This window comes from Anticarsia gemmatalis, chromosome 22 (assembly GCF_050436995.1).
Source record: "Anticarsia gemmatalis isolate Benzon Research Colony breed Stoneville strain chromosome 22, ilAntGemm2 primary, whole genome shotgun sequence".
NCBI classification, from domain to species: Eukaryota; Metazoa; Arthropoda; class Insecta; order Lepidoptera; family Erebidae; genus Anticarsia; species Anticarsia gemmatalis.
This window is the reverse complement of record NC_134766.1, coordinates 9,150,573-9,175,393: the sequence shown is the minus strand read 5'-3', so window position 1 is coordinate 9,175,393 and position 24,821 is coordinate 9,150,573. Positions and strand designations below refer to the sequence as shown.

General features: G+C 45.9%; 1 protein-coding gene across 3 annotated transcripts in view; it reads left to right on the top strand.

Moving 5' to 3' along the window:
* Positions 1-22,609, top strand: part of stmA (Protein EFR3 homolog stmA) — a 43,251-nt gene extending 20,642 nt beyond the window's left edge. The window contains exons 11-20 of one of the 3 annotated variants that reach the window (XM_076128999.1): positions 1,299-1,471; positions 5,362-5,465; positions 7,666-7,786; positions 8,938-9,073; positions 9,319-9,435; positions 10,677-10,794; positions 13,580-13,671; positions 15,433-15,594; positions 16,043-16,198; positions 17,436-22,609. In XM_076128999.1, coding sequence (XP_075985114.1) covers positions 1,299-1,471; positions 5,362-5,465; positions 7,666-7,786; positions 8,938-9,073; positions 9,319-9,435; positions 10,677-10,794; positions 13,580-13,671; positions 15,433-15,594; positions 16,043-16,198 — 1,179 coding nt within the window. In that variant the 3' untranslated portion in view covers positions 17,436-22,609. Of the gene's footprint in view, positions 1-1,298; positions 1,472-5,361; positions 5,466-7,665; positions 7,787-8,937; positions 9,074-9,318; positions 9,436-10,676; positions 12,522-13,579; positions 13,672-15,432; positions 15,595-16,042; positions 16,199-17,435 lie in introns of those variants that run through there. The other 2 variants (XM_076128997.1, XM_076128998.1) reach the window with 2 other exon arrangements.
* Positions 22,610-24,821: the final 2,212 nt, after the last annotated feature.

Here is a 24,821-nt window from a genome sequence, read left to right as displayed (position 1 = left end):
TCACGTTAGGTCTGGCTCACACAGTCCTTAATAATAATATTTACTATGATTACACTATAAATGTAATAAGCGGACGAAAACACAACAAAATACTGAAATGAAGAAATATTAAAAAAATAATGGAGTTACAAATTATATTTGACGTTAATTAAGTGTACTTTTCGTTTCAAATATTTTCCACTTTAATCGCTTCTACTATGAAGTTCACGAGATATATTAACTTAGCCTTTTCTCCAACTATGTTGGAGTCGCCTTCCAGTCTCACCGGATGCAGCTGAATACCGGCATTTTACATGGAGCAACTGTCTGTCGGACCTCCACAACTCAGTTAGAGCGACACATTGCTCCGTTGCATTGCGCTGCGACGTCGCAGTGTTGATAGTTCGTTGCCTCTGTAGCGCGGTCGATAGTCGGCTATGCGGCTGCCGTGCGAGAGGTCTCGGGTTCGAATCCTGGGTCGGGCCAAAAAGTCTTTTCTGACATTTTCTGTTAAGAATTTCTTAGAGATTACCTGGAGTTGGGAAGTTGAGGTCGAAGACCTCCGTGCCTCGGAGAGCACGTAAAGCCGTCGGTCCTGCGCCTGACTTCTCACTGATCGTGTCGGTTATAAATCCGTCCCACGGTTTATGAGAGTAAGGGAATAGAGAGTGTATCTGTGTATTGTGCACACACTTGGACACTATAAACAAAGTCCTGCACAGATGGCCAGTTTCAATGAAACTGACCGCCGTAGCCTTATATCGGCTAGGAGGACACACAAGTTTGTCGTTTTTCATATTTTTCTTATAATATGCCACAATAACACGTTGCGTCGTCGCACGTGACGTTTCAACGGGTAGCGGGTCTACGGACAAACGACGACGCGGGGGGATAGTGTGGCGGAGCTCCGGGGCGATAACGGAATACGTTTGTATCGATCGTTGCGACTGCGATGGCGTGCGTCGCCCTCCTGCGTTGCGACGACATGCATCAACGCGACTCGGATGTAGTATACAATTATGCGTTGATCCGTTGCGATGACGCGACACATCGCAACGCAACTTACAAGTGTGGCCTCGCTCTTACCTGGGTTATAAGACGACACCCTTCGGTAAGACTGGTCGTCAGACTGTCAAGCTTCTGGCAGTTAACGACTGTCAAAGATTTTCAAAAATTACGGTCGTTTGAACACGACATCCTTCGGTAAGACTGGTCGTCAGACTGTCATGCTTCTGATTACTGGTAACGACTATCAAAGCTCTTTAAAAATGACAGCTATGGTGACGTGGTGTTTAATACGAAGCATGGTATATGTGCAGGTGGGCACGACGTACCGCACCACGGAGCTGAGCAAGGCGTTCCCCGCCGCCTTCCTGGAGGCGCTGCTGCGGGTGGGCGCGTCGGCCGAGCAGCGCGCGCGCGCCCTGCTGCAGCGCATCCTGCACACGCTGCTGGACCGCCGCGGGAATGTGACGCGACTAGCCCGACCCACGTGAGTTATGCACTACTGCTTATCTATACTAGCAGCGCGCGCGCGCCCTGCTGCAGCGCATCCTGCACACGCTGCTGGACCGCCGCGGGAATGTGACGCGACTAGCCCGACCCACGTGAGTTATGCACTACTGCTTATCTATACTAGCAGCGCGCGCGCGCCCTGCTGCAGCGCATCCTGCACACGCTGCTGGACCGCCGCGGGAATGTGACGCGACTAGCCCGACCCACGTGAGTTATGCACTACTGCTTATCTATACTAGCAGCGCGCGCGCGCCCTGCTGCAGCGCATCCTGCACACGCTGCTGGACCGCCGCGGGAATGTGACGCGACTAGCCCGACCCACGTGAGTTATGCACTACTGCTTATCTATACTAGCAGCGCGCGCGCGCCCTGCTGCAGCGCATCCTGCACACGCTGCTGGACCGCCGCGGGAATGTGACGCGACTAGCCCGACCCACGTGAGTTATGCACTACTGCTTATCTATACTAGCAGCGCGCGCGCGCCCTGCTGCAGCGCATCCTGCACACGCTGCTGGACCGCCGCGGGAATGTGACGCGACTAGCCCGACCCACGTGAGTTATGCACTACTGCTTATCTATACTAGCAGCGCGCGCGCGCCCTGCTGCAGCGCATCCTGCACACGCTGCTGGACCGCCGCGGGAATGTGACGCGACTAGCCCGACCCACGTGAGTTATGCACTACTGCTTATCTATACTAGCAGCGCGCGCGCGCCCTGCTGCAGCGCATCCTGCACACGCTGCTGGACCGCCGCGGGAATGTGACGCGACTAGCCCGACCCACGTGAGTTATGCACTACTGCTTATCTATACTAGCAGCGCGCGCGCGCCCTGCTGCAGCGCATCCTGCACACGCTGCTGGACCGCCGCGGGAATGTGACGCGACTAGCCCGACCCACGTGAGTTATGCACTACTGCTTATCTATACTAGCAGCGCGCGCGCGCCCTGCTGCAGCGCATCCTGCACACGCTGCTGGACCGCCGCGGGAATGTGACGCGACTAGCCCGACCCACGTGAGTTATGCACTACTGCTTATCTATACTAGCAGCGCGCGCGCGCCCTGCTGCAGCGCATCCTGCACACGCTGCTGGACCGCCGCGGGAATGTGACGCGACTAGCCCGACCCACGTGAGTTATGCACTACTGCTTATCTATACTAGCAGCGCGCGCGCGCCCTGCTGCAGCGCATCCTGCACACGCTGCTGGACCGCCGCGGGAATGTGACGCGACTAGCCCGACCCACGTGAGTTATGCACTACTGCTTATCTATACTAGCAGCGCGCGCGCGCCCTGCTGCAGCGCATCCTGCACACGCTGCTGGACCGCCGCGGGAATGTGACGCGACTAGCCCGACCCACGTGAGTTATGCACTACTGCTTATCTATACTAGCAGCGCGCGCGCGCCCTGCTGCAGCGCATCCTGCACACGCTGCTGGACCGCCGCGGGAATGTGACGCGACTAGCCCGACCCACGTGAGTTATGCACTACTGCTTATCTATACTAGCAGCGCGCGCGCGCCCTGCTGCAGCGCATCCTGCACACGCTGCTGGACCGCCGCGGGAATGTGACGCGACTAGCCCGACCCACGTGAGTTATGCACTACTGCTTATCTATACTAGCAGCGCGCGCGCGCCCTGCTGCAGCGCATCCTGCACACGCTGCTGGACCGCCGCGGGAATGTGACGCGACTAGCCCGACCCACGTGAGTTATGCACTACTGCTTATCTATACTAGCAGCGCGCGCGCGCCCTGCTGCAGCGCATCCTGCACACGCTGCTGGACCGCCGCGGGAATGTGACGCGACTAGCCCGACCCACGTGAGTTATGCACTACTGCTTATCTATACTAGCAGCGCGCGCGCGCCCTGCTGCAGCGCATCCTGCACACGCTGCTGGACCGCCGCGGGAATGTGACGCGACTAGCCCGACCCACGTGAGTTATGCACTACTGCTTATCTATACTAGCAGCGCGCGCGCGCCCTGCTGCAGCGCATCCTGCACACGCTGCTGGACCGCCGCGGGAATGTGACGCGACTAGCCCGACCCACGTGAGTTATGCACTACTGCTTATCTATACTAGCAGCGCGCGCGCGCCCTGCTGCAGCGCATCCTGCACACGCTGCTGGACCGCCGCGGGAATGTGACGCGACTAGCCCGACCCACGTGAGTTATGCACTACTGCTTATCTATACTAGCAGCGCGCGCGCGCCCTGCTGCAGCGCATCCTGCACACGCTGCTGGACCGCCGCGGGAATGTGACGCGACTAGCCCGACCCACGTGAGTTATGCACTACTGCTTATCTATACTAGCAGCGCGCGCGCGCCCTGCTGCAGCGCATCCTGCACACGCTGCTGGACCGCCGCGGGAATGTGACGCGACTAGCCCGACCCACGTGAGTTATGCACTACTGCTTATCTATACTAGCAGCGCGCGCGCGCCCTGCTGCAGCGCATCCTGCACACGCTGCTGGACCGCCGCGGGAATGTGACGCGACTAGCCCGACCCACGTGAGTTATGCACTACTGCTTATCTATACTAGCAGCGCGCGCGCGCCCTGCTGCAGCGCATCCTGCACACGCTGCTGGACCGCCGCGGGAATGTGACGCGACTAGCCCGACCCACGTGAGTTATGCACTACTGCTTATCTATACTAGCAGCGCGCGCGCGCCCTGCTGCAGCGCATCCTGCACACGCTGCTGGACCGCCGCGGGAATGTGACGCGACTAGCCCGACCCACGTGAGTTATGCACTACTGCTTATCTATACTAGCAGCGCGCGCGCGCCCTGCTGCAGCGCATCCTGCACACGCTGCTGGACCGCCGCGGGAATGTGACGCGACTAGCCCGACCCACGTGAGTTATGCACTACTGCTTATCTATACTAGCAGCGCGCGCGCGCCCTGCTGCAGCGCATCCTGCACACGCTGCTGGACCGCCGCGGGAATGTGACGCGACTAGCCCGACCCACGTGAGTTATGCACTACTGCTTATTATTATATAGTCAGTTGTCCCACCAACGGCGAATAAACGATTAACTATCTACTATTTTCTCGCTCAAGAAAAGTACAATAGATATAACATTCCGTGTAAATAAAAGAGATGCATTTACAAAGTTGATCGCTGACTGTTCACACTGCCGGCGACGACTCGCTTTACTAGTTTTGTTGCTAAGCGACAAGCTGTCAAAAATAAACTCGCTCAGCGATACTCGTTTAGCGAACTCACTTGTGTCCCACAGAGAACGATATTGTCGGACATTGACAAGTGGCGCGAGTAATCGCTCGTCGCACTTACACACTCGCTTATAGCGCGGCGACAAAACTATCGAAACTACACTCGCTTCCCGCTGATCGTCAACTCTTTTATTGTTTCTAGCTCTACTCGTTTCTCGTTCATCATTGGCGGTGGGACAACTGTCTAAAGCACTACTACTTATTATTATACATGTCCCACAGTATTCTTCCTAAAACATTTTATTAGTTACTTATTAGATACCAAAAAACTAAATTGTGACGTCACTACGTCATATTTCTAAACGTTCGAGCTGTCCGGCAGCACCTACGCAATACTAATATAGATAGCTTCCGTGACGCAGTGGGTTATCGTAACGCCACTACTAGTACGTTAGGACGAGCTAAGTTCGGTTCCCACACGAAACAACTATTTGTACAGTACAAATTGTGACGTCACGCGTCGTGTCGAAACAAATATTTGTACGATTTAAAATTGTTGTTTCATGTCTGGAATTCTGGATGTACTTTGTGTTCGTTGCTTATATTTATTAAAGTCCCCGCGATACAAGAACAATTCTTAGTAGGGAAGTTAACTCTAAAAAGAAAACATTTATTTATTTTATTGATATTTACAGTGTGGAGTATGCAGAGCTAGGCCTAGCTGTAGAGAAGTGTTCTCGACAAGACCTCATATTTATCAACAAGCATGGCTACGCGCTGTTCAGCTCGCTGTATGACGGTATGTATCATACTCTCAAGAAAATATCCAACTATCAGTCTGGCCTTTCTTCCACCTATGTCGGAGTCAGCTTCCAGTCTTACTGGATGCAGCTGAATACCAGTATTTTACATGGTGCGACTGTCTGTCTGACCTCCACAACCCAGTTACCTGGGTTATAACACGATACCTTTCGGTAAGACTGGTTGTCAGACTTCCAGACTTCTGACTACTGTTAATAACTGTCAAAGATCTTTGAAAATTACAGCCTGAACCCACAATTTAACGTGCCTTCCGAAGCACGGAGGAACTCGATATGTATAAGATGGTCACCCATCCACAGAACCACCGCGGCAAGCGTAGCTTAAACTCAGACATCGATCCACTGCTGTTGTTAATTAAGCCACGAGCTTTAGTACATTTTGTGACTTATAGTGATACAGTTTGGTATTTTTCTTTTATTTGCTTTTACTTCTGGTATTAATGTTTTTAAATCTCGCGACTAGGTTAGGTTAGGTTAGGTTTCCTGAGCTTTTTCCGCACTTAGCCTCCTAATTGGGCCTTTGTGCGTGTATCTACCCTCTTACATTGTTGCGTTGATTCACCCTCACTCCAGCCATCCTAGTTCCTCCCAGAACTTACTATAGCTTTTTCAAGTTGCTGCAGGCTTCCTGGAGTCGCGATCTCGCGACTAGTACACATAATATTATAATGCAACGGGTCTTAAACTAATGTTGAAAACTAATTTCAACCGGAAAGATGGATCTATCTATCTAATCAGCCCGTATCCACCCACTGTTGAGTATAGGCCTCCCCCTCAGCACGCCACTTTATAGGGTCCTCCGCTTGTCTAATCCATTTCGGCCCTACACATTTAACAATGTCGTCCGACCATCTAGTTGGAGGCCTTCCTTGAGACCTTTGCCCATTCCATGGCCACCTCAGTGATTGCTTTGGTCCACCTTCCGTCTTCACGTCTAGCCAAAAAGATGATAAAAGAATATGATGGATACCGTTTATCATCTACGTGGAATCCTGTCATCATTTGCCGCCGTCGCCGGAATGACGTAACGCGCCAGTGTAAAGACGTCATTAGTGTTGTGTGTCGAAGTACCGACAATTCCGAACAATGTACACTTAGTGATAACCAAGTGAGGGTAGGCGTCGAAACTCGCGCCGCAAGGAGACGACGCTTAGCAGCCACATCAGTCAGCCAGTGACCACGGTCGAATATAACTGCACGTTTGGCGCAGTGGGTTAAGCGGTCACCTCGCCGCAACAACCGTAGCGCCACGTGTGGTGGGTTCGAATCCCACCCGGGACAAATCTTTGTGTGATGAGCACGAGTATATGTTCTGAGCCTGGTTGTTAATGTATCTATATAAGTATGTATTAAGAAGTATATAAGTATGTTTATCAGTTATTTGGTTACCATAATACAAGCTCTGCTTAGTTTGGAATCAAATGACCGTGTGTGAGTTGTCCTACGATATTTAGTCCCACGATATGAATTCGATCGAAACGTCGGGTGAACAAATCCTAACCTTTAACTTCTAGTATTTCCTACAAGCAGTGTAGGGCGTAGTTAACTACAATTTAGTAATCTGATTACTAATTACGATTAAAAGTAGTTAACTACATGTAGTTATGATTACATGTAATCGTAACTACATGTAATTCTCAAAAAATTAACTACAGTAATCAAACTACATTGAATAGTTGTTAATTTGATTGCTGCAATCTAGTAGTTATAATTACTGATTATTTATGTTTTATGAACTTATATTTTGCAATTATATAAACATGTAATGTGTAAAAAGTAACATATGTTTTGGAATAGGGCTGCATAAAAAAAGCGAGAGCGTGCTATAGTGCGCTCTTGCTCTAACACACGCGACTACAACGCGATGCTCTAACTACCTACCAAACGACAAGTCGAAACACGCGCGATCGTCGTTCATGTACTTACATGAACGACTATCGCGCGTGTTTCCTTTTTTAATGACGCAAAATTATTTTAAATATGTAGTTATAAAAAGTAATCAGGTAATCGAAATTTCAACTACAATTAGTAGTTAGTAGTCAAATTTTTAACTACATTTTTCGATTTTTTTATGTAGTTTGTAGTTATGATTACTAATTACTTTATGTAGTCGTAGTTAGTAATCAGTAGTTAGATTACATTTTGCCCAATACTGCCTACAAGTATGTTATATTACAGGACTGCAGTTAGAGTCGAACAGTATGGAAAACATCGAGGCCATATACACGACGCTGGCGCTCATCTGCATCGAACTGGGCTCCGAAGAGACCGTCTGTGATATACTACAACTTATACTCGCGTGAGCACTTTACTTGTCTCTAATAAATATGTATTTGCTCCAATAATACAATAGTGTAGGACCTCAAAATACATCGACACAACTTCAACTAGGCTTTACACTATCTGGGACGTGGAGTATCCAAATGGAGGTACCGCGTCCTGGCCACGTTATGATGACTGTTGAAGGAACACCATCAGGTTTTTAGTCGGTATGCCCAAGTTAGCCGGAACGCCTTGCCGGCGGGAGAGCACGACAGACCCCCGCTTTCCTCCCTGGGGCGGGACATGCAGTAATGCATTTTCCTGACGCAAAAAAAAAAAAAGGCTTTACCCTATAACTACACCATATTTTTCTACAAAATAATCTCTACTGTTTCATTTTTAAAACACAAAGTGTATTTAGTTTTTTTGTGCCCATAATAAGGAGAAATGAACAAGTTATTCGTCGATTCTGATAAAAGTTGTATTTTGAGTTACAGCACTATTGTATTATTAGTGCGACATGTCCTCCTGACTAGTGTTTGGCTAGGGTGGCCAGTTTCATGGAAACCAGCCAACTGTGCAGAACTTTGTGGCCAAGTGGGTATACAATACACATATACACACTCAATTTTTTCACAGTCCAGTGGGACAGATAACCATTCGCAAGATAAAGGCTATTTACTTATACATAACCGGTAAATTAGTGTCAATCAGTGAAGGAATTGCGAACCTACAACAAACTTATGTCCGTATCCAGAAGAGGAAAATTCACCGCCAATCGATTTGCTCAAATTCGTTCGCGCGTTACCAAGGCACGAGGCGGCCCATACATTGTGCAATTTTCGCGCGTGTTCAAAAAACGTGCAATATTTTACACGTCGGCACGCTTCTTCTAAACGGAATATTCGTGCGATATACGCGCTAGTAAATTGCGGCGAATTCGCCTCTTCGGGCGCATTCCCACTATGTCGTAACAACTAATTTATCGTTTAGTGACTGTCGTATCTAGTCCCCACTGTCACGATAATCTGTTGTCACTGCAAAAAATGTAGACGACACTAAGTCGTGTCGTTCTACCTATATGTAAACATCTCCATTTAACACTTGAAACTACACGATTATCTGTCGTCACGACATAGTGAGATCGCACTCTTCTGGGCACGGTGGTAACGTGTAGTATATGTTCAGGATCCAGCAGTCAGGTCTGTCCAACCCAGTGCTGTCGGTGTCGCAGCAGTGCCAGCTGCAGGCCGTGGCGCTGGCGCTGGCCGCGCTCGTGCCGCACGTGTGCGTGCTGCCGCGCCTCGCCGACTACATCCACAAGGTGCTCGCCTACTCGTATTATACTATCTCTACCTGTAGCTAATGTACTTTATAAGCAATGTTATTACAAAATATTAGCGTTCTGCACTTCTCCTACACATAAACTACAAGTGTGCCAAGTTTCATACTTCTGCGTCCGCGTAATTTTCGTAAAAAGGGGTCCGAAGTTTTTGCTTCACGTATACAAACAGTGACATGAGGAACTTATGGTATGTTGTAGATAAGTTTTTTTTTTATTCATAACAGATAGTGTCGGCTCGTCGCGAGGAGGCCCCGCAGCTGCTGCCTCCGCTGCGGGAGGACTACGAGGACCTCACGCCCGCCAAGATGCCCGCCAAGCTGCCCTACCTCATGATGGACCAGGTACTATGCTTCACTCACTAATAGTTTCGTATTAGTAGATCGATCTTATTGATAACTACTAAGTATAAGTTAGGGTAATAAGATTTATTAGACTACTTGAGAAACAACATTAAAAAAATCACGTTGAGTACTTTACCTTACGAGTATCAGTGGCGTGGAAACGTGTGCATATTATGACAATAAGAATTTTTAATAACTTTTTTAATCGATATATATCAGAAACGGTGGCTCGTAAGACAAAAGTATTTATACTTTTTTATTGATAATTTTATGATCTACAATTTTGTCACAGGTACTTTTATGATAAAACTAACCGTTTTGCTGAAAATCGCGAAACACTCATTTTTTACCTTTGACCTTGAAAAATCTTTTTCAATGCACGGGAATGATGGGGAACTTCTAGAAATTGTTCATAATTATGTTTTGAACAATTTCACTGAAATTCATCTTGTTCGGACTTTATGTAACTTCGAATGTCTAAATTGACCGGACTAAGTAGCGCAATTCTCGACAATTCGAACCATCAAGTATCGAGAGTTCGACATTTCAAATGTACTGCCGAAATAGTTTCTACCTCGTTCGCTAGAGGCACTGATCAGATGTTCATATAAAATTTTTCGATAGCTAGACGGTTGTCGATACTTGATAGTAGTAGAGAATTGAGCTAGAGGAGAGCGATTTGAAAATAAATTGTTCCTCTTCCTTTGGTATAAAATGATTTGATGTTATTCCCCCTTTTACTCCCTTTTTTTTTCGAATTTCCGAAAATCATCTCTTAGTGCTCCTCTACACTTCGTAAGGCTGATTTTAGTCTCACGCTTACCGTCAGCGCTCATAGCTCAGCGCGTAGTTTGGCAGCGCTGAGGCTCAGTGTGGCTCGTTTTAGTATCGTATTGACCGCCTTACTGTACAGACGACGACCAAAATGCGGAGTGTGTTAATTATTGCTGCTTTGCTGCTACTATCTATCCCAAAAACTGTACGCGCTGACGACGTCCGGTCGCTGATAGCTACGCGTCATTTAAAAACGCTTCCTAGAAGTTCATATATTTCGGCTATCAGCGCTGACGGTGCGCGTGCCGTCGGCGTGAGACTAAAATCAGCCTAAGGAATCTTCATACCAAATTTCGACTTTGTACGCTCGGTAATTTCGGCTGTGCGTTGTCCATTAGTAGGCGAGTCAGTCAGTCAGTCAGGTCGGGAAAGGTTTTACATAATATATTGATTGATGACTTGGTCAGATGGCGCTGTGCGAGTGCGTGAAGGCGAGCGGGCTGGAGTGCAGCAAGCTGGCGGCCGCGTCGCCCTACAGCGCGGGCTCCGTGGCCGCGCCGCACCGACACAGCTGGGTCGAGGCCGGTCAGTACTTTGTCAGATGTGCGTGAAGGCGAGCGGGCTGGAGTGCAGCAAGCTGGCGGCCGCGTCGCCCTACAGCGCGGGCTCCGTGGCCGCGCCGCACCGACACAGCTGGGTCGAGGCCGGTCAGTACTTTGTCAGATGTGCGTGAAGGCGAGCGGGCTGGAGTGCAGCAAGCTGGCGGCCGCGTCGCCCTACAGCGCGGGCTCCGTGGCCGCGCCGCACCGACACAGCTGGGTCGAGGCCGGTCAGTACTTTGTCAGATGTGCGTGAAGGCGAGCGGGCTGGAGTGCAGCAAGCTGGCGGCCGCGTCGCCCTACAGCGCGGGCTCCGTGGCCGCGCCGCACCGACACAGCTGGGTCGAGGCCGGTCAGTACTTTGTCAGATGTGCGTGAAGGCGAGCGGGCTGGAGTGCAGCAAGCTGGCGGCCGCGTCGCCCTACAGCGCGGGCTCCGTGGCCGCGCCGCACCGACACAGCTGGGTCGAGGCCGGTCAGTACTTTGTCAGATGTGCGTGAAGGCGAGCGGGCTGGAGTGCAGCAAGCTGGCGGCCGCGTCGCCCTACAGCGCGGGCTCCGTGGCCGCGCCGCACCGACACAGCTGGGTCGAGGCCGGTCAGTACTTTGTCAGATGTGCGTGAAGGCGAGCGGGCTGGAGTGCAGCAAGCTGGCGGCCGCGTCGCCCTACAGCGCGGGCTCCGTGGCCGCGCCGCACCGACACAGCTGGGTCGAGGCCGGTCAGTACTTTGTCAGATGTGCGTGAAGGCGAGCGGGCTGGAGTGCAGCAAGCTGGCGGCCGCGTCGCCCTACAGCGCGGGCTCCGTGGCCGCGCCGCACCGACACAGCTGGGTCGAGGCCGGTCAGTACTTTGTCAGATGTGCGTGAAGGCGAGCGGGCTGGAGTGCAGCAAGCTGGCGGCCGCGTCGCCCTACAGCGCGGGCTCCGTGGCCGCGCCGCACCGACACAGCTGGGTCGAGGCCGGTCAGTACTTTGTCAGATGTGCGTGAAGGCGAGCGGGCTGGAGTGCAGCAAGCTGGCGGCCGCGTCGCCCTACAGCGCGGGCTCCGTGGCCGCGCCGCACCGACACAGCTGGGTCGAGGCCGGTCAGTACTTTGTCAGATGTGCGTGAAGGCGAGCGGGCTGGAGTGCAGCAAGCTGGCGGCCGCGTCGCCCTACAGCGCGGGCTCCGTGGCCGCGCCGCACCGACACAGCTGGGTCGAGGCCGGTCAGTACTTTGTCAGATGTGCGTGAAGGCGAGCGGGCTGGAGTGCAGCAAGCTGGCGGCCGCGTCGCCCTACAGCGCGGGCTCCGTGGCCGCGCCGCACCGACACAGCTGGGTCGAGGCCGGTCAGTACTTTGTCAGATGTGCGTGAAGGCGAGCGGGCTGGAGTGCAGCAAGCTGGCGGCCGCGTCGCCCTACAGCGCGGGCTCCGTGGCCGCGCCGCACCGACACAGCTGGGTCGAGGCCGGTCAGTACTTTGTCAGATGTGCGTGAAGGCGAGCGGGCTGGAGTGCAGCAAGCTGGCGGCCGCGTCGCCCTACAGCGCGGGCTCCGTGGCCGCGCCGCACCGACACAGCTGGGTCGAGGCCGGTCAGTACTTTGTCAGATGTGCGTGAAGGCGAGCGGGCTGGAGTGCAGCAAGCTGGCGGCCGCGTCGCCCTACAGCGCGGGCTCCGTGGCCGCGCCGCACCGACACAGCTGGGTCGAGGCCGGTCAGTACTTTGTCAGATGTGCGTGAAGGCGAGCGGGCTGGAGTGCAGCAAGCTGGCGGCCGCGTCGCCCTACAGCGCGGGCTCCGTGGCCGCGCCGCACCGACACAGCTGGGTCGAGGCCGGTCAGTACTTTGTCAGATGTGCGTGAAGGCGAGCGGGCTGGAGTGCAGCAAGCTGGCGGCCGCGTCGCCCTACAGCGCGGGCTCCGTGGATGGGTGACCGCGTAGTGTTATTTGAACTCTCTCCGTGCTTCGGAAGGCACGTTAAAAGTCGGTCTCGGTTGTTGTCTACCAAGATAACAAACGTTAAGGTCACGTCAAAGGTCTCTCGGGCGGCTTGAACAACTTTGACAATCAACGTAAAGAAAAGTATTTCTTTTTTTAACCCTTTACTGTCTCATTGCAGGGCATGCGTCTCCTCCCAAACGAAGGTACCCCCTCGTTTGAGAGGAGATGCTTGACAAGCCTCGAGTCCGAAACGCTGAGCGAGTGCGGGTTAGGGATTTTGCATGCCCTCAATAAATGTATTAAACAAATTTTAGGCATGCAAGGTTTCCTCACGATGTTTTCCTTCACCGTTGGAGCATGTGATAATTATTTCTAATACACACATAACTTCGAAAAGTCATTGGTGTGTTGCCTCGGGTTCGAACCTGCGACCACTTGCGTGGGATGTCCCTATCACTGCTATAATGTAATTTTATAGGTATTTTTTAAATTTTTTTGTTCCAAGTAGGCCTTCGTCTTAGGCCTATCCCTATTAGAAACAGGTGTGTTTTTATGTAATATGTATGTATGTATGAATTTATAATGTACTAGCTTTTACACGCGACTTCGTCCGCCGCCTGAATTTTCCCATGGGAATACGTCATTTTCCCGGGATAAAGTAGCCTATGTCCTTTCTCGGGTATCAAAATATCTCCATACCAAATTTCATGCAGATTGGTTCAGTAGTTTAGGCGTGATTGAGTAACAGACAGACAGACAGAGTTACTTTCGCATTTATAATATTAGTATGGTAAGGTATGGTAATATTAGTATGGATGAGTTAATAATGTATTGTGTTGTCGTATGTCAGGCGCGGCGCAGGGTCGCGACAGTCTTGCGGACATCACGGCGGGCCCGCTCAATGAGCTCGACAGCGCTAACAGCTCGCCCGGCGTGCAGCGGGTAACTATACACACATTCATTTAATTTTATTTTATTTGAATTATTTTATGTTATTTTTAAAAGACAACTCCCGTACTAAAAAATCCACTTTTGTCGCGAGTGGTCATGGGTTCGTTTTCCACACGGAACAAATAATTGTGCGATCCACAAATAGTTGTTACGGGTCTGGTTGCTCTTTGTGTCCGCTGTTTGTAGGTTTGTCAAAATCCCCGCGACACAAGAGCAATTCTTAGTGCGGGAGTTATCAAAAAAAGAAAAAAACATTACCATCCTCTCTGTGGCAGTCGGTTAAAAAGAGTGAAATAAGATACCTATTAGGTATTGTATTTGTGCACAAATTCCTTGCTCTAGTTATTTTGAAGTGTCCATTTACCGCCTGTAGTAGAAATTAGGGAACATCCCTGTTATATTGAACTAGATTAAAATAAGGAGTAGTTAAGTCCAACAGTGGGATAGTAATAATAATTGTTCTCCAGCAAACACAATACGATGACTTGGACGAGGAATACAGGATGTTCACAGAGAAATATAACCACAACCACCGACCGTCTATGCAGAACTTTGGCATTTACGTAATACATATACTATCTTACTAATAAACGTGTAAGCTCCGGTTAGTTATAGAAACCGGCTTCGCCCGGGAATAGTATACATTTATCGCGTTGGTTCTTATAACTCTTAACTGTTAGTGCTTGTTCACGTTGGAACGCGCGGGTGCGGTGGCGGTCGCGAGCGCGGGGACGTGGCGATTTGTGTTCACGTTGGCCGCCAGGCGTTTGTTTCTAGCGACAAGCTCAAACTGGCTCAAACTGGCTCAAACTGGTTGAACTCACTTGACGTCGCGAGTGAATCGCGCCCGCCACCGCTAGTGCGACATGAACACACACGAACATCTTCACGCGTTTGATATTGCCGCGAGCGCGCGCGACGCCGCTAGCTCGCCCGCTACTTAGACCGCGCGAACGGTTTGTACGTGAACACTTGAGAACTACGCCATATGTTTGATATTTCGTGACCGCGCCCGCGAGTCAACGTGAATGAACACTTAAGATAACGTAAGAAGAACGAGGCTATCCCAACACAAGTATCTTTGGGTTACACTCTGGGAAGCCCTGGCCACTATACTGTACTAGAATTACTGAATTAGTCGATGTTTTACGACAGTGTCGTTACCTAAGCTATCCAGAGCATAAAATATCCGTATCCTTAGCTATCTGTATCCTAATTACCGTATCCTTAGCTATCCGTATCCTAAACTTTTCGTATCTTAAACTATCCGTATCCTAAGCTATCCGTATTCTAAAATATCCGTATTCTAAGCTATCTATATATTAAGCTATCCATATCCTAACCTATCCTTTCCTTATTCTAAGCTATCCTTCCCCGTGTAGCGCAGTGACAATGACTTCTGGCACTGGGGCCACGAGGACGTGCGCTGTTTCAGTTCACATTACATGAGACGCGATAGACGACAGCCGAGCGTAAGTGAATTTCACACAGCTGCGATTTATTTAAGTTAGTCCATGTGCACTCGAAGACCGTTCGGTTCGGTCGTGAGTAGCGAGAATCGATTCTGCAAATGAATTCGGTTCGCCTACCGAATTCGTGGTCTTCTCATCTTAATAATCGTTCCGTGTGGGAATCGAAACCGTGACCACCCGACGCAACCGTAGCGGCGTAGCGTCCAGCGATATAGGTGCAGTCAAAACAATAAATGATTATGATTCGATTAGAACACTAAGCCGTGTCGCTGGTCCGCAGGCGGCGGGCGGCGGCGAGGGCGTGAGCCTGGAGGCGCTGCGGCGCGCGGCGGGCGGGCCCAGCGACGCCGAGCGCCGCGACGCCGAGCGCCGCCGCGCCACGCTCAACAACGCCTTCCGCACCGCGCCCTTCGACCACCTGCTGCACATCACGCAGCCCAAGGTACCGCTGTAACACGCCCTACACTCACTCATATTACATTGTTGCATCAACATACCGGTGCTTTAAAACAAAAGTGCCGCAAATCTAAATTTAAATAACCCCTTTTCATTTTAAAAAATAACACTTTATCCGATTATTTAGAAAAGTCTTAAGTGATTTTTTTATTAATTATAGTACGAAATTGCTGGACGTCTTTTAAAAAATTATGTATTTTTTTAATTAAAAGGAATTTTGATGTATTGACTTGTGGAATTTTTGTTTTAAAGCAGCTAATAATGCCGATTAAAAACACAGAGTTTATTATGCAGAGTTTTAGATAAAAAATATTATGACGATTTCAAATAAGTGAAAAGTAAATGAAAAAAAAATTGGTTTATAAATTTTCCGATTTGTGTATTTCAAAAGTTATGTGCGGATTCGTATTAACTAATATGGATGATTGATTTAGTACGAGATAAAGGACAAGTTGGAGGAGATATTCAACTCGATCTCGGAGGAGCCGCTGCTGCCGGTGTCGGGCTCGTGCTCGCCGGCCGGACACAAGTCCTACCAGCAGAGCGTGCCGCCATACACCAAGTACTTCCCAGAGCTGTTCCTCTACTAGGCAAGTATCACCTTTTTCTTTTTTAAAAAAACAACTCCCGCACTAAGAATTGCTCTTGTGTCGCGGGCTCTTTCACAAACGTACAAACAACGGACACAAAGCACAACCAGACCCGAAACATTTATTTGTGGATCGCACAAATAATTGCTCCGTCTGGGAATCGAACCCACGACCTCCCGACGCAATGGTATCGGCGTGGCGACCTTAACCACTGCGCCACGGACCTTAATCACTACTTTTTAAACTCTCGCGATTTGTACACGTAATATTATAATGTAACGGGTCTTAAACGCTTAGGTTAGTACTAGGGTAGGTATAACTGCACATACTTTATATGGCACGCGCCACGCCCACTTACGCCTTCCTCTTGTGTTAGTTGTTTCGTAGTATAATTTAAAGATTTTAAACTCTCGCGACTGGTACTCATAATATTATAATGTAACGGGTCTTAAAAGCGATTGAAAATTAAAGGTATTATATATAATTAGAGTACCTTATTTGTTTTCTCGACGTTTCGAACCAATTACATTGACCGTGGTCACGGGCTGACCGGTCACCGAAGCCTAACCTAACCTACCCTAGTACTAACCTAAGAGATGACACTTAAAGCACGTAGGTCGTAGACAGAATTCCTGACATAAAGCACAAAGTATTAGTGCAAAATACGACTCTAATGACATTGAAATATGGCTGGTTCATTTTAATCTGAAATTTCAAATAGTAGTTTTTTCCTTTTGATATGATATTTATTTATATTTTACTGGCGGACTAGCCCATCTTTGTCCAGGTATAGTACAATTTCATCCTGTTGATTCCGTTCCCGTGGGAATTTCGATCCCATCGTACCTTGCTCGACATTTACAAAAATGTTGAAAAAGAAATATCCAATTCGGTTTAGTTGTTCAAAAGTTATGTACGTACGCCGTACATACATTTCGGTGATTCATTTTATTTATATAGATTACTAGCTGACCCGGCAAACGTTGTTTTGCCATATAAAATAAAAAAAAATAGTTTCACTTAGGGGTGTGAAAAATAGATGTTGGCCGATTCCCAAGCCTACTCAATATGCTCACCAAATTTCATGAGAATCGGTCAAGCCGTTTCGGAGGAGTATGGCAACGAAAACTGTGACGCGAGAATTTTATATATAAGATTATGTGGTATATGATATTTCACAAATCAACCGCTGAACGAAACAAAAATGTTTTTTAAATTGTTTCATTGTTTGTTTCAGGAAACATTCACATAGCTGTTGTAGTGTGTAGTGTTGAAGGTTTAACTTAATGTTGATACTGCCGCGTGCAGGCGGCGTCTGCGAGCACCCACGAGAGCCTCGAGTACACGCCCACCCATCCGTGTTACGACCGCGTTAACGTTGCTTACCCCACAAACGGCTTGCGGTGAACAAGAAATATGTGAATTCAGGCCTATTATGACGTCGTCTGCACAATTTTGACATAGAATATATTCATTATTGTTAAACTATAGAAATACATACCTTGAAGGAGATTCTACTGATATTGTGTTTGAAACAATGAATTTCGTTCATCGATACATATAAAAATATAAAATTGTACTGTGTCGAATGTATATAGAACTACATCTATAGTCCAACAACTTAGTATTGAGTCTCGATTTCGGTTACGAAGTTCGGTAGGGCCAAAAAGTCTTTTCTGAATTTTCTGTTCAAAAAAATAAAAGTTATGGTCATAGCCCCCGTGCCTCTCACATGCTCTCTACTAAGTTGTCGAGCTATAGTAAACGATGCGTTGTAAATAACAAGATTGCGTTACTAAGGTGTGACTTCATTCGTCTCTTTCGTACACAATAACTGTGACTTGTAGTTGTTTTAACGGTGGAAGAAAACATCGTGTAACTTTGCATGACTGAGAGTTCTTTAAAACTATTTTTGAGGGTATACAAAGTCCCCAATTCATTTAACCAGCGTGGTGGACTCAAGGCCTAACCCACTCCGGTAAGAGATCGTTGCCCAGTAGTGGGACAGCAGTCAAATAGTAAAATTATCATCAAGGTATGTATTTTTGTGGTGTATACATATCGCTCACTTGCGACGACAAAGTGATAAATCGAAAAATTCAAAATTTTTATATTTAGTTATTCGAAACCGCCTTAATGCGCTCTTTATTCTACAAAAACGCGATATTATTTACTCCAAAAATGGCGGCGTAACGAGAGAAAGTGACGCAACTATCGCAGTGTAGCAACGACGATTAAAAGTTTAAAAATGAAACTGTAAAATTGACGTTTTCGAAATGTCACATTATCGTCGCAAGTGAGCAATATATCGTTGTTTTGTATAATCTGGTTACGGCCTCTGTTGCTTTCAACCGTAAGACGGCGCCACTGTTGCACATGTGACGTCATTGATGTACTCAGAGAACTGTATGTATAATTATCAGCGTAGCCTTTCTTCCAAACTATGTCGGAGTCGGCTTCCAGTCTCACCGGATGCAGCTGAATACCAGTGTTTTACATGGAGCGACTACCTATCGGACCTCCACAACCCTGTTACCTGGGATATAACACGATACCCTTCGGTAAGACTGGTTGCCAGCCTTGTTGCATCCCACTAGTGGTGCCATCTAACGGTTTTAAAATAAAACATTCCGATAGCTTTTATAACGGTTACCTACCTAGCGGTAATTGATGATCTAATAGGCGTTTGTCACGAGAAAAAAATTAAAATATTTTATTATACTAACTCTTTTTGAATTTGTAGGTATTTTTTGCCCTAATTCGTAGTCATATTAAATAATATTCATGATTCGTGTGATTTAATTCATATCTCATTTTTCATATTCCGTATGATATTATTATAATCCGGCCTTTTTAAAACGTGCGAAGAGACTTTCTTCCGCACTTACATAGTCACATTCCTATGATTCTTTTGATTAAGATGTAGTTCGCACGTTTATAACGACCTGAGTGTAGAGCTAAACGAACGCTACGAGTATATAATAATGATCATATAATTTCATAATAGCAGTAAATATTAAAGTAAGTAGCAGGTGTGATAAATTCAGCCGGCACTTGCAGCTAGGGTTGCCAGATCCGGACTGATCATTTCCTAAATATTTCTGTAACCACGAATGGAATTCGTTTTTGTCTCCGGTCCGAGACTATACTAAGTAGGAATGACCAACGATAATCGCCATAGCATCGTAACTTTGTAAAAAAAATGTATTTTTTTAATTCCGGGACAGCAAAGTAAAATTACTGGACACGGGATAACACGCAAAATTTAGGGACAGTCCCAAAATCCCGGGCGTCTAGCAACCCTAGCTGCAGCAGTCTGCCTATCACCATAGTCTGTACAATACGATCGAAACGTCGGGTAAACAAATAAGGTCTTCTAACCTTTAATTTTCAATCAAGACCCGTCATTATAGTCATTATAGACATTATAATATTATGAGTACAAGTCGCGAGAGTTTAAAATCATTAAATCCTTCTTCACCTGCTACTCGCGACTATTAGATCAACAAACTTCCGCTAGGTTTAATTGCTAATATTATGTTGAATCTCTTACGTAATAAAAACGGTAATTATTATAAGATAAATTTAATAAAGCTACAATGATATTAAAGTTGTTAGAAAAGCATTATTTTTTAATTACATTGCTTTGGTCTCTGATTACTCTTATTGGTCAAAGGTGTATGTTTGTATGTATGCATTGTTTATTGATGTTTACTATGCTGATTTGATATAACGCGCATAATGCTTGTATCACACAAATCCGGTCATTAATTTATTGTCCCAGCCGTTCGGTAAAATTGGATATGTGTAGATAAATGTCCGAAAAAAAAATTGGAGAATGTTAACTAATTTTGATTATTAGCACTCCATATTCTCTGTTAAAAATAAAATATACTAGTGAAAGAATTACGTCGATACGTTAATTAGTTTCCGATTTATAAGTAAAACAAGTTGTAACCGCACGGTGACGGTGTGACGTCATTGTGCATCATGCTAAGTCTGGCTCACACAGTCCTTAGTAATAATATTTACTATTATTACACTATAAATGTAATTACCGGACGGAAACCCAACAAAATACTGTGTTAGCTATTACATCTACGGCTGGAGACTCGATACTAAGCGGGACACGGCCCGCGCGACGCGGTGTAATATGACGTTACGCTGTTAGCGGGACTCGAAATCTTGATATTTCAAAACTTTGAATGCTTGTAAAATCAAAACTACTTGGTATTTTTGGCTAAAACAAAAAACTAGTTTGCATGTACATGTACAGGCTTTACTGAATCAAAATTTAAAACGATTTGGCATACCTAGTAACTTTCTCCAATTCGCACACGAAGGAATTACACGATCGACACACCGAGCAAGTGCAATATTGCTTCGAATCGGCTATGTTGTTTGATAAATACTGTCTAACCGAACGTATGGCCCAAGTATGTGAGTAGAAAGCTTTAGTCTTCATATTATTTGTAAATGGGTTATGGTAAAAGCTATGAAGTCAACATGTGAGAAGGTTTAGGGTTGGTATGTTGGCGGGAGTAAAGAATACAATCGGCTGTTGTTAGTCACCACGGTGGACTAGTTCAGTTGACTTTGTAGTGGTGATGGTTATTCGGAAGGTGTGGTGGACTAATACTGTAGCCCATAACACACGCTTAATAAGGGACTGGCCTAAAAAACTAGATTTGTAGGAAACCATTAAAAACGTTTTCGAAATCATAGTAATAATTGTGAAAACGCATGAGAGTGAAAGAGACCGATATAGTAGTAACTCTAGTAGTCTAGAAACGAGATATCGAAAAAAATCCGAGGGAGAGAGATAGATGGCGTTGAAAGGCATTCCTTTGTTTGCTTAACTCATTTTGGACCTAAACCGTAATCGGTCAGTTTATTATTGAACGTGCGATAAGTGCAATACAGTCTCCCAGTGGGCACCGAAGTATTTAGGTTTAACGGGTTCAAGGAAACGATAAATATATAAAATTGGTCTGACTGAACCCCTTTGCGCAAGAATTGTTATTTTCATTGTAATGGGGGCAGAAGATATGCGTGGAAAAAGAGTTAATAACTTATAATTTAAATGAATTATAGTCGAATTTCGACTACTGGGCGACCACTAGTTGTAATAAATCTAAAGTAACTATGGCAATCTCTGGTCGCGGTCTCATGTCTCGTGGCGGGAACTGCCGCCTTTACTTATTTCCAACTCTCTGAAAATTATTTATTACATTGAAATAACTGTCAACATTCCACTTTATATTACATTATACGATAATATGACTAAAGTAAGGCCTGGTTGGCCGAGAACGAGATAAAAACGTAAACAAGCGGACCGTTACTAGGTTACATTGCGATAGCGAGCGATTATTATTTCTGTCCTTATCACTCGTACGCGCAGTAGTGGCGACAGCAGACGTCGTCGTGTGTTTTGTGGTTCAAGAAAGCAGCCAGTACCGTAGAACAGTTGTCAATATTTGGTCCGCCATTTTGGGAACAAGTTCATCGAAGTGACACATTTAGTTTCATCTTCGTATTTATTTACTTGGTGTTTTGTTTAAAATTCGAACTTTATAAAAATTTATTCAAATAGAAATGTTTTGAACCCCTGAACACTTTGTTTGCATTTTTATTTTGCATTATTTATCTCATCTGGTTGTCCTTACTATAGTGCTGTAACTCAAAATACAATTTCTTTCAGAATCGACGAATATCTTGTTTATCACTTTATGATTATGGGTACAAAAAAATTGAATACTATTTGTGTTTTTAAAATGAAATGGAATTATATTTATTTTGTTATTAATAAATAAAAATAATAGGGTATGGTTATACTGTTAAGTATAGTTGTATTTGTGGCGATGTATTTTGAGTTTCTGCAGTATTTTATTATTAGTGCGATATATTTATCGAGTCAACAAGAACAAATCGATTTGTCTGTGGAGTTCAGACATCATAATAATATATTATGTTACTCATATAACGGATTATAAAACCCGTTTTTCATTATCTACTATACCATTCATACTATTATTAAAAATAATTTGTGTTACGGTATACATATTTCGTTATAATCATACTTCAGTATTATAAACATTATAATAATATTATTCGGAAGTCTGCCTTTCTGTTGAACGGCCCCAGGCAAAACAAGTGGGACTAGCGCATAATACGGTTCCTTGCCATTCTTTAACGCTAATACATCAAATTTTTTGTATGCCGGTTTAAGCATTTTTATTTTGTTTTTAATACTAAACTCCTAGGCGTCACAGCTGAATCAACATCGTGATTATTTTGTATTATTATTTATATTTATTATATAATGTTGTAACAATGTTCGTATGTACTTAATAATACCCTGTCTTTGTTAACTTCACTTATGAACACTGAATAAACGTGGATTACTCTATATTAAGTTGTTTTGTATTCTTATTCTTCTTGTCCTATAGTTAGTGGTCAACCTAGCGTCAAAGTTGTTCAAGGGTGTTATCTTAATGGATAACAATCGGGACCGACTTTTTACGTGCTCTCCATAGCACAGAGACTCAAATACCTAATGCGGTAACCCATCTGTGAATTGACCGCGCCAAGGTTTGCTTCCACAGATCGTCTACTGACCGATGAGTGTAAGTAGCTGTGGGCTATGATTTCTGGTTATACTTAAATATTAATTAACTGGCTTGTGCCCGCGACTTTATTCGTACTTATTCAATTAATTTCGCGGGGTAAATAGTAGGTATCCTTTGTGTTGTTCAAAGTTATTAACTTTCTATCAGTGCACCAAATGTCGTCGAAGTCTGGCAATTTAATATATTATTAATATTTCTTACAACACAAGAATACGGGTCGTAGACAAAACTTAAGTTTTGCAAGTTGTAGCGACAGACATGCACTCCTCAAGACATCATTCGCCGGTCTCTTGCCGTCGCTGGAATCCCAGCCGTCCTAGAACCTAATGGGCTGGCGCGCGACGACGGACAGAGGCCGGACGGTATGTCGTCGATGCCTTGGAGGATGGGACGGCCTATAGTGTAGGATGCATTATAAATGCATACGTCGACACTCTTGCGCCGTTTCCTCTTCTAAGGACGGCCGATGCTGCTGCTGCGGCTGCCCAATACCTCAAGCGGCGCAAATACTAAAGTGTTGTTGGTGATTTTGTGTTAGAGCCGTTTGGGGTCGAGACGCTGGAACCATGGGGCCCGAGCGCCCACTTACTCTATAAGGAAGTCACCAAACTGTGGTGGGGCCTTTTCTTGGGACTAAGACTGAGCATTGCCATATAACGTGGCTGCCAGGATTCTGGAAACGTTCCCAATGAACCCCGGACAGCGATGTGGAAGACTAGCTATTACGACGTGTAGTTCGCTTCCCATAATTTTTATCTGTTAGTATACATAGTGTAAATTTGGCTTATTTTTAATGCTGTAAATAATCTGTTTTGTAAATGTTCACTCTAAATAAAATATATAATTTCAAGAAGTTCGAAAATAATAAATATACCTACTCATTTATACTTGTCCACTGCGCCTTCTTTAACCGCTGATCTATTGCGGATACACTACCCCTTTATAGTTTTAAGCCAAAGCGGTTCGCTAGTTCGAAAAATAGATCCACACCTACCAGGAGTTCATAACTACTAGGTGTCGTTGTCTCCACGTTCTGTTCTTCCACCGCGCACCGGGTACAAACGCGGTCGAACGGGATTAAAAGTCCCATGTCCGTCTTCTGGCCCTATGCTATCTCTCGAACAAAAACTCACACACAGACACCTGAAATCAAGTTAAATATCGTGAATATTATGATGAACGTGAACATACATGGGATTCCAACCTAGTACACACAGCGCTATGGTTACTACGGCAAGTTAACACGCTAACCATTGCGCCGTCATGCGGTTCTGTACTTAAAAATGCATTCTTGTGATGGTGAAGGAACTATGCTTTACTAATATTAGAAGAATGTGTCCTTTTACCTATCAATAGGATGAATATAGTCATGACACAGTGATAGGTTGGCATGGATGGCACATAGTGAGTCTTCAGGAGTGAAGAAAATAAAACAGTATAATATATATAAATCAGTGTTCATGTTTATTTGTAACAATAATCAACTATTCCTGACCAACATGTTTTTAATTATTAATAAAGGAAACTAAAATAAAAAATGGATGGATTTTCTTCATGTACCAAGCCTGTGTAATAGAAGGAAAAATCATATTCAGAAATGATTTTTTTTAGACAACCTACTAGGATAAAAAATATCTTTCATCTTCACAACCAGCTCGGTGAAGGTTGTTAGCGGGATCCTATACTATGATCAAAGTATTCTAATGTAGCCAAAGTACACATATTATTATGTCTCAGGGTCCTGGACTTTAGTACTTTAGGCCTAGTATAACTAACTTAAATACAAAAATGTTTAAATTGCTCTACACATTTTTTTATAATAAAATATTGCAATGTAAAAACAACATTTTTGGTCCATTTCTTTTATGAAGTCGTTAACAAGCAGTTCTATGTAGTAAGGTACCCGCGGGTATTAAGGCCTAGCTAAGGGAGATTTGTAATAAAATGAAGAATATCCAATATAATCAACCAGTTTTTATAATAATCAGTCATGT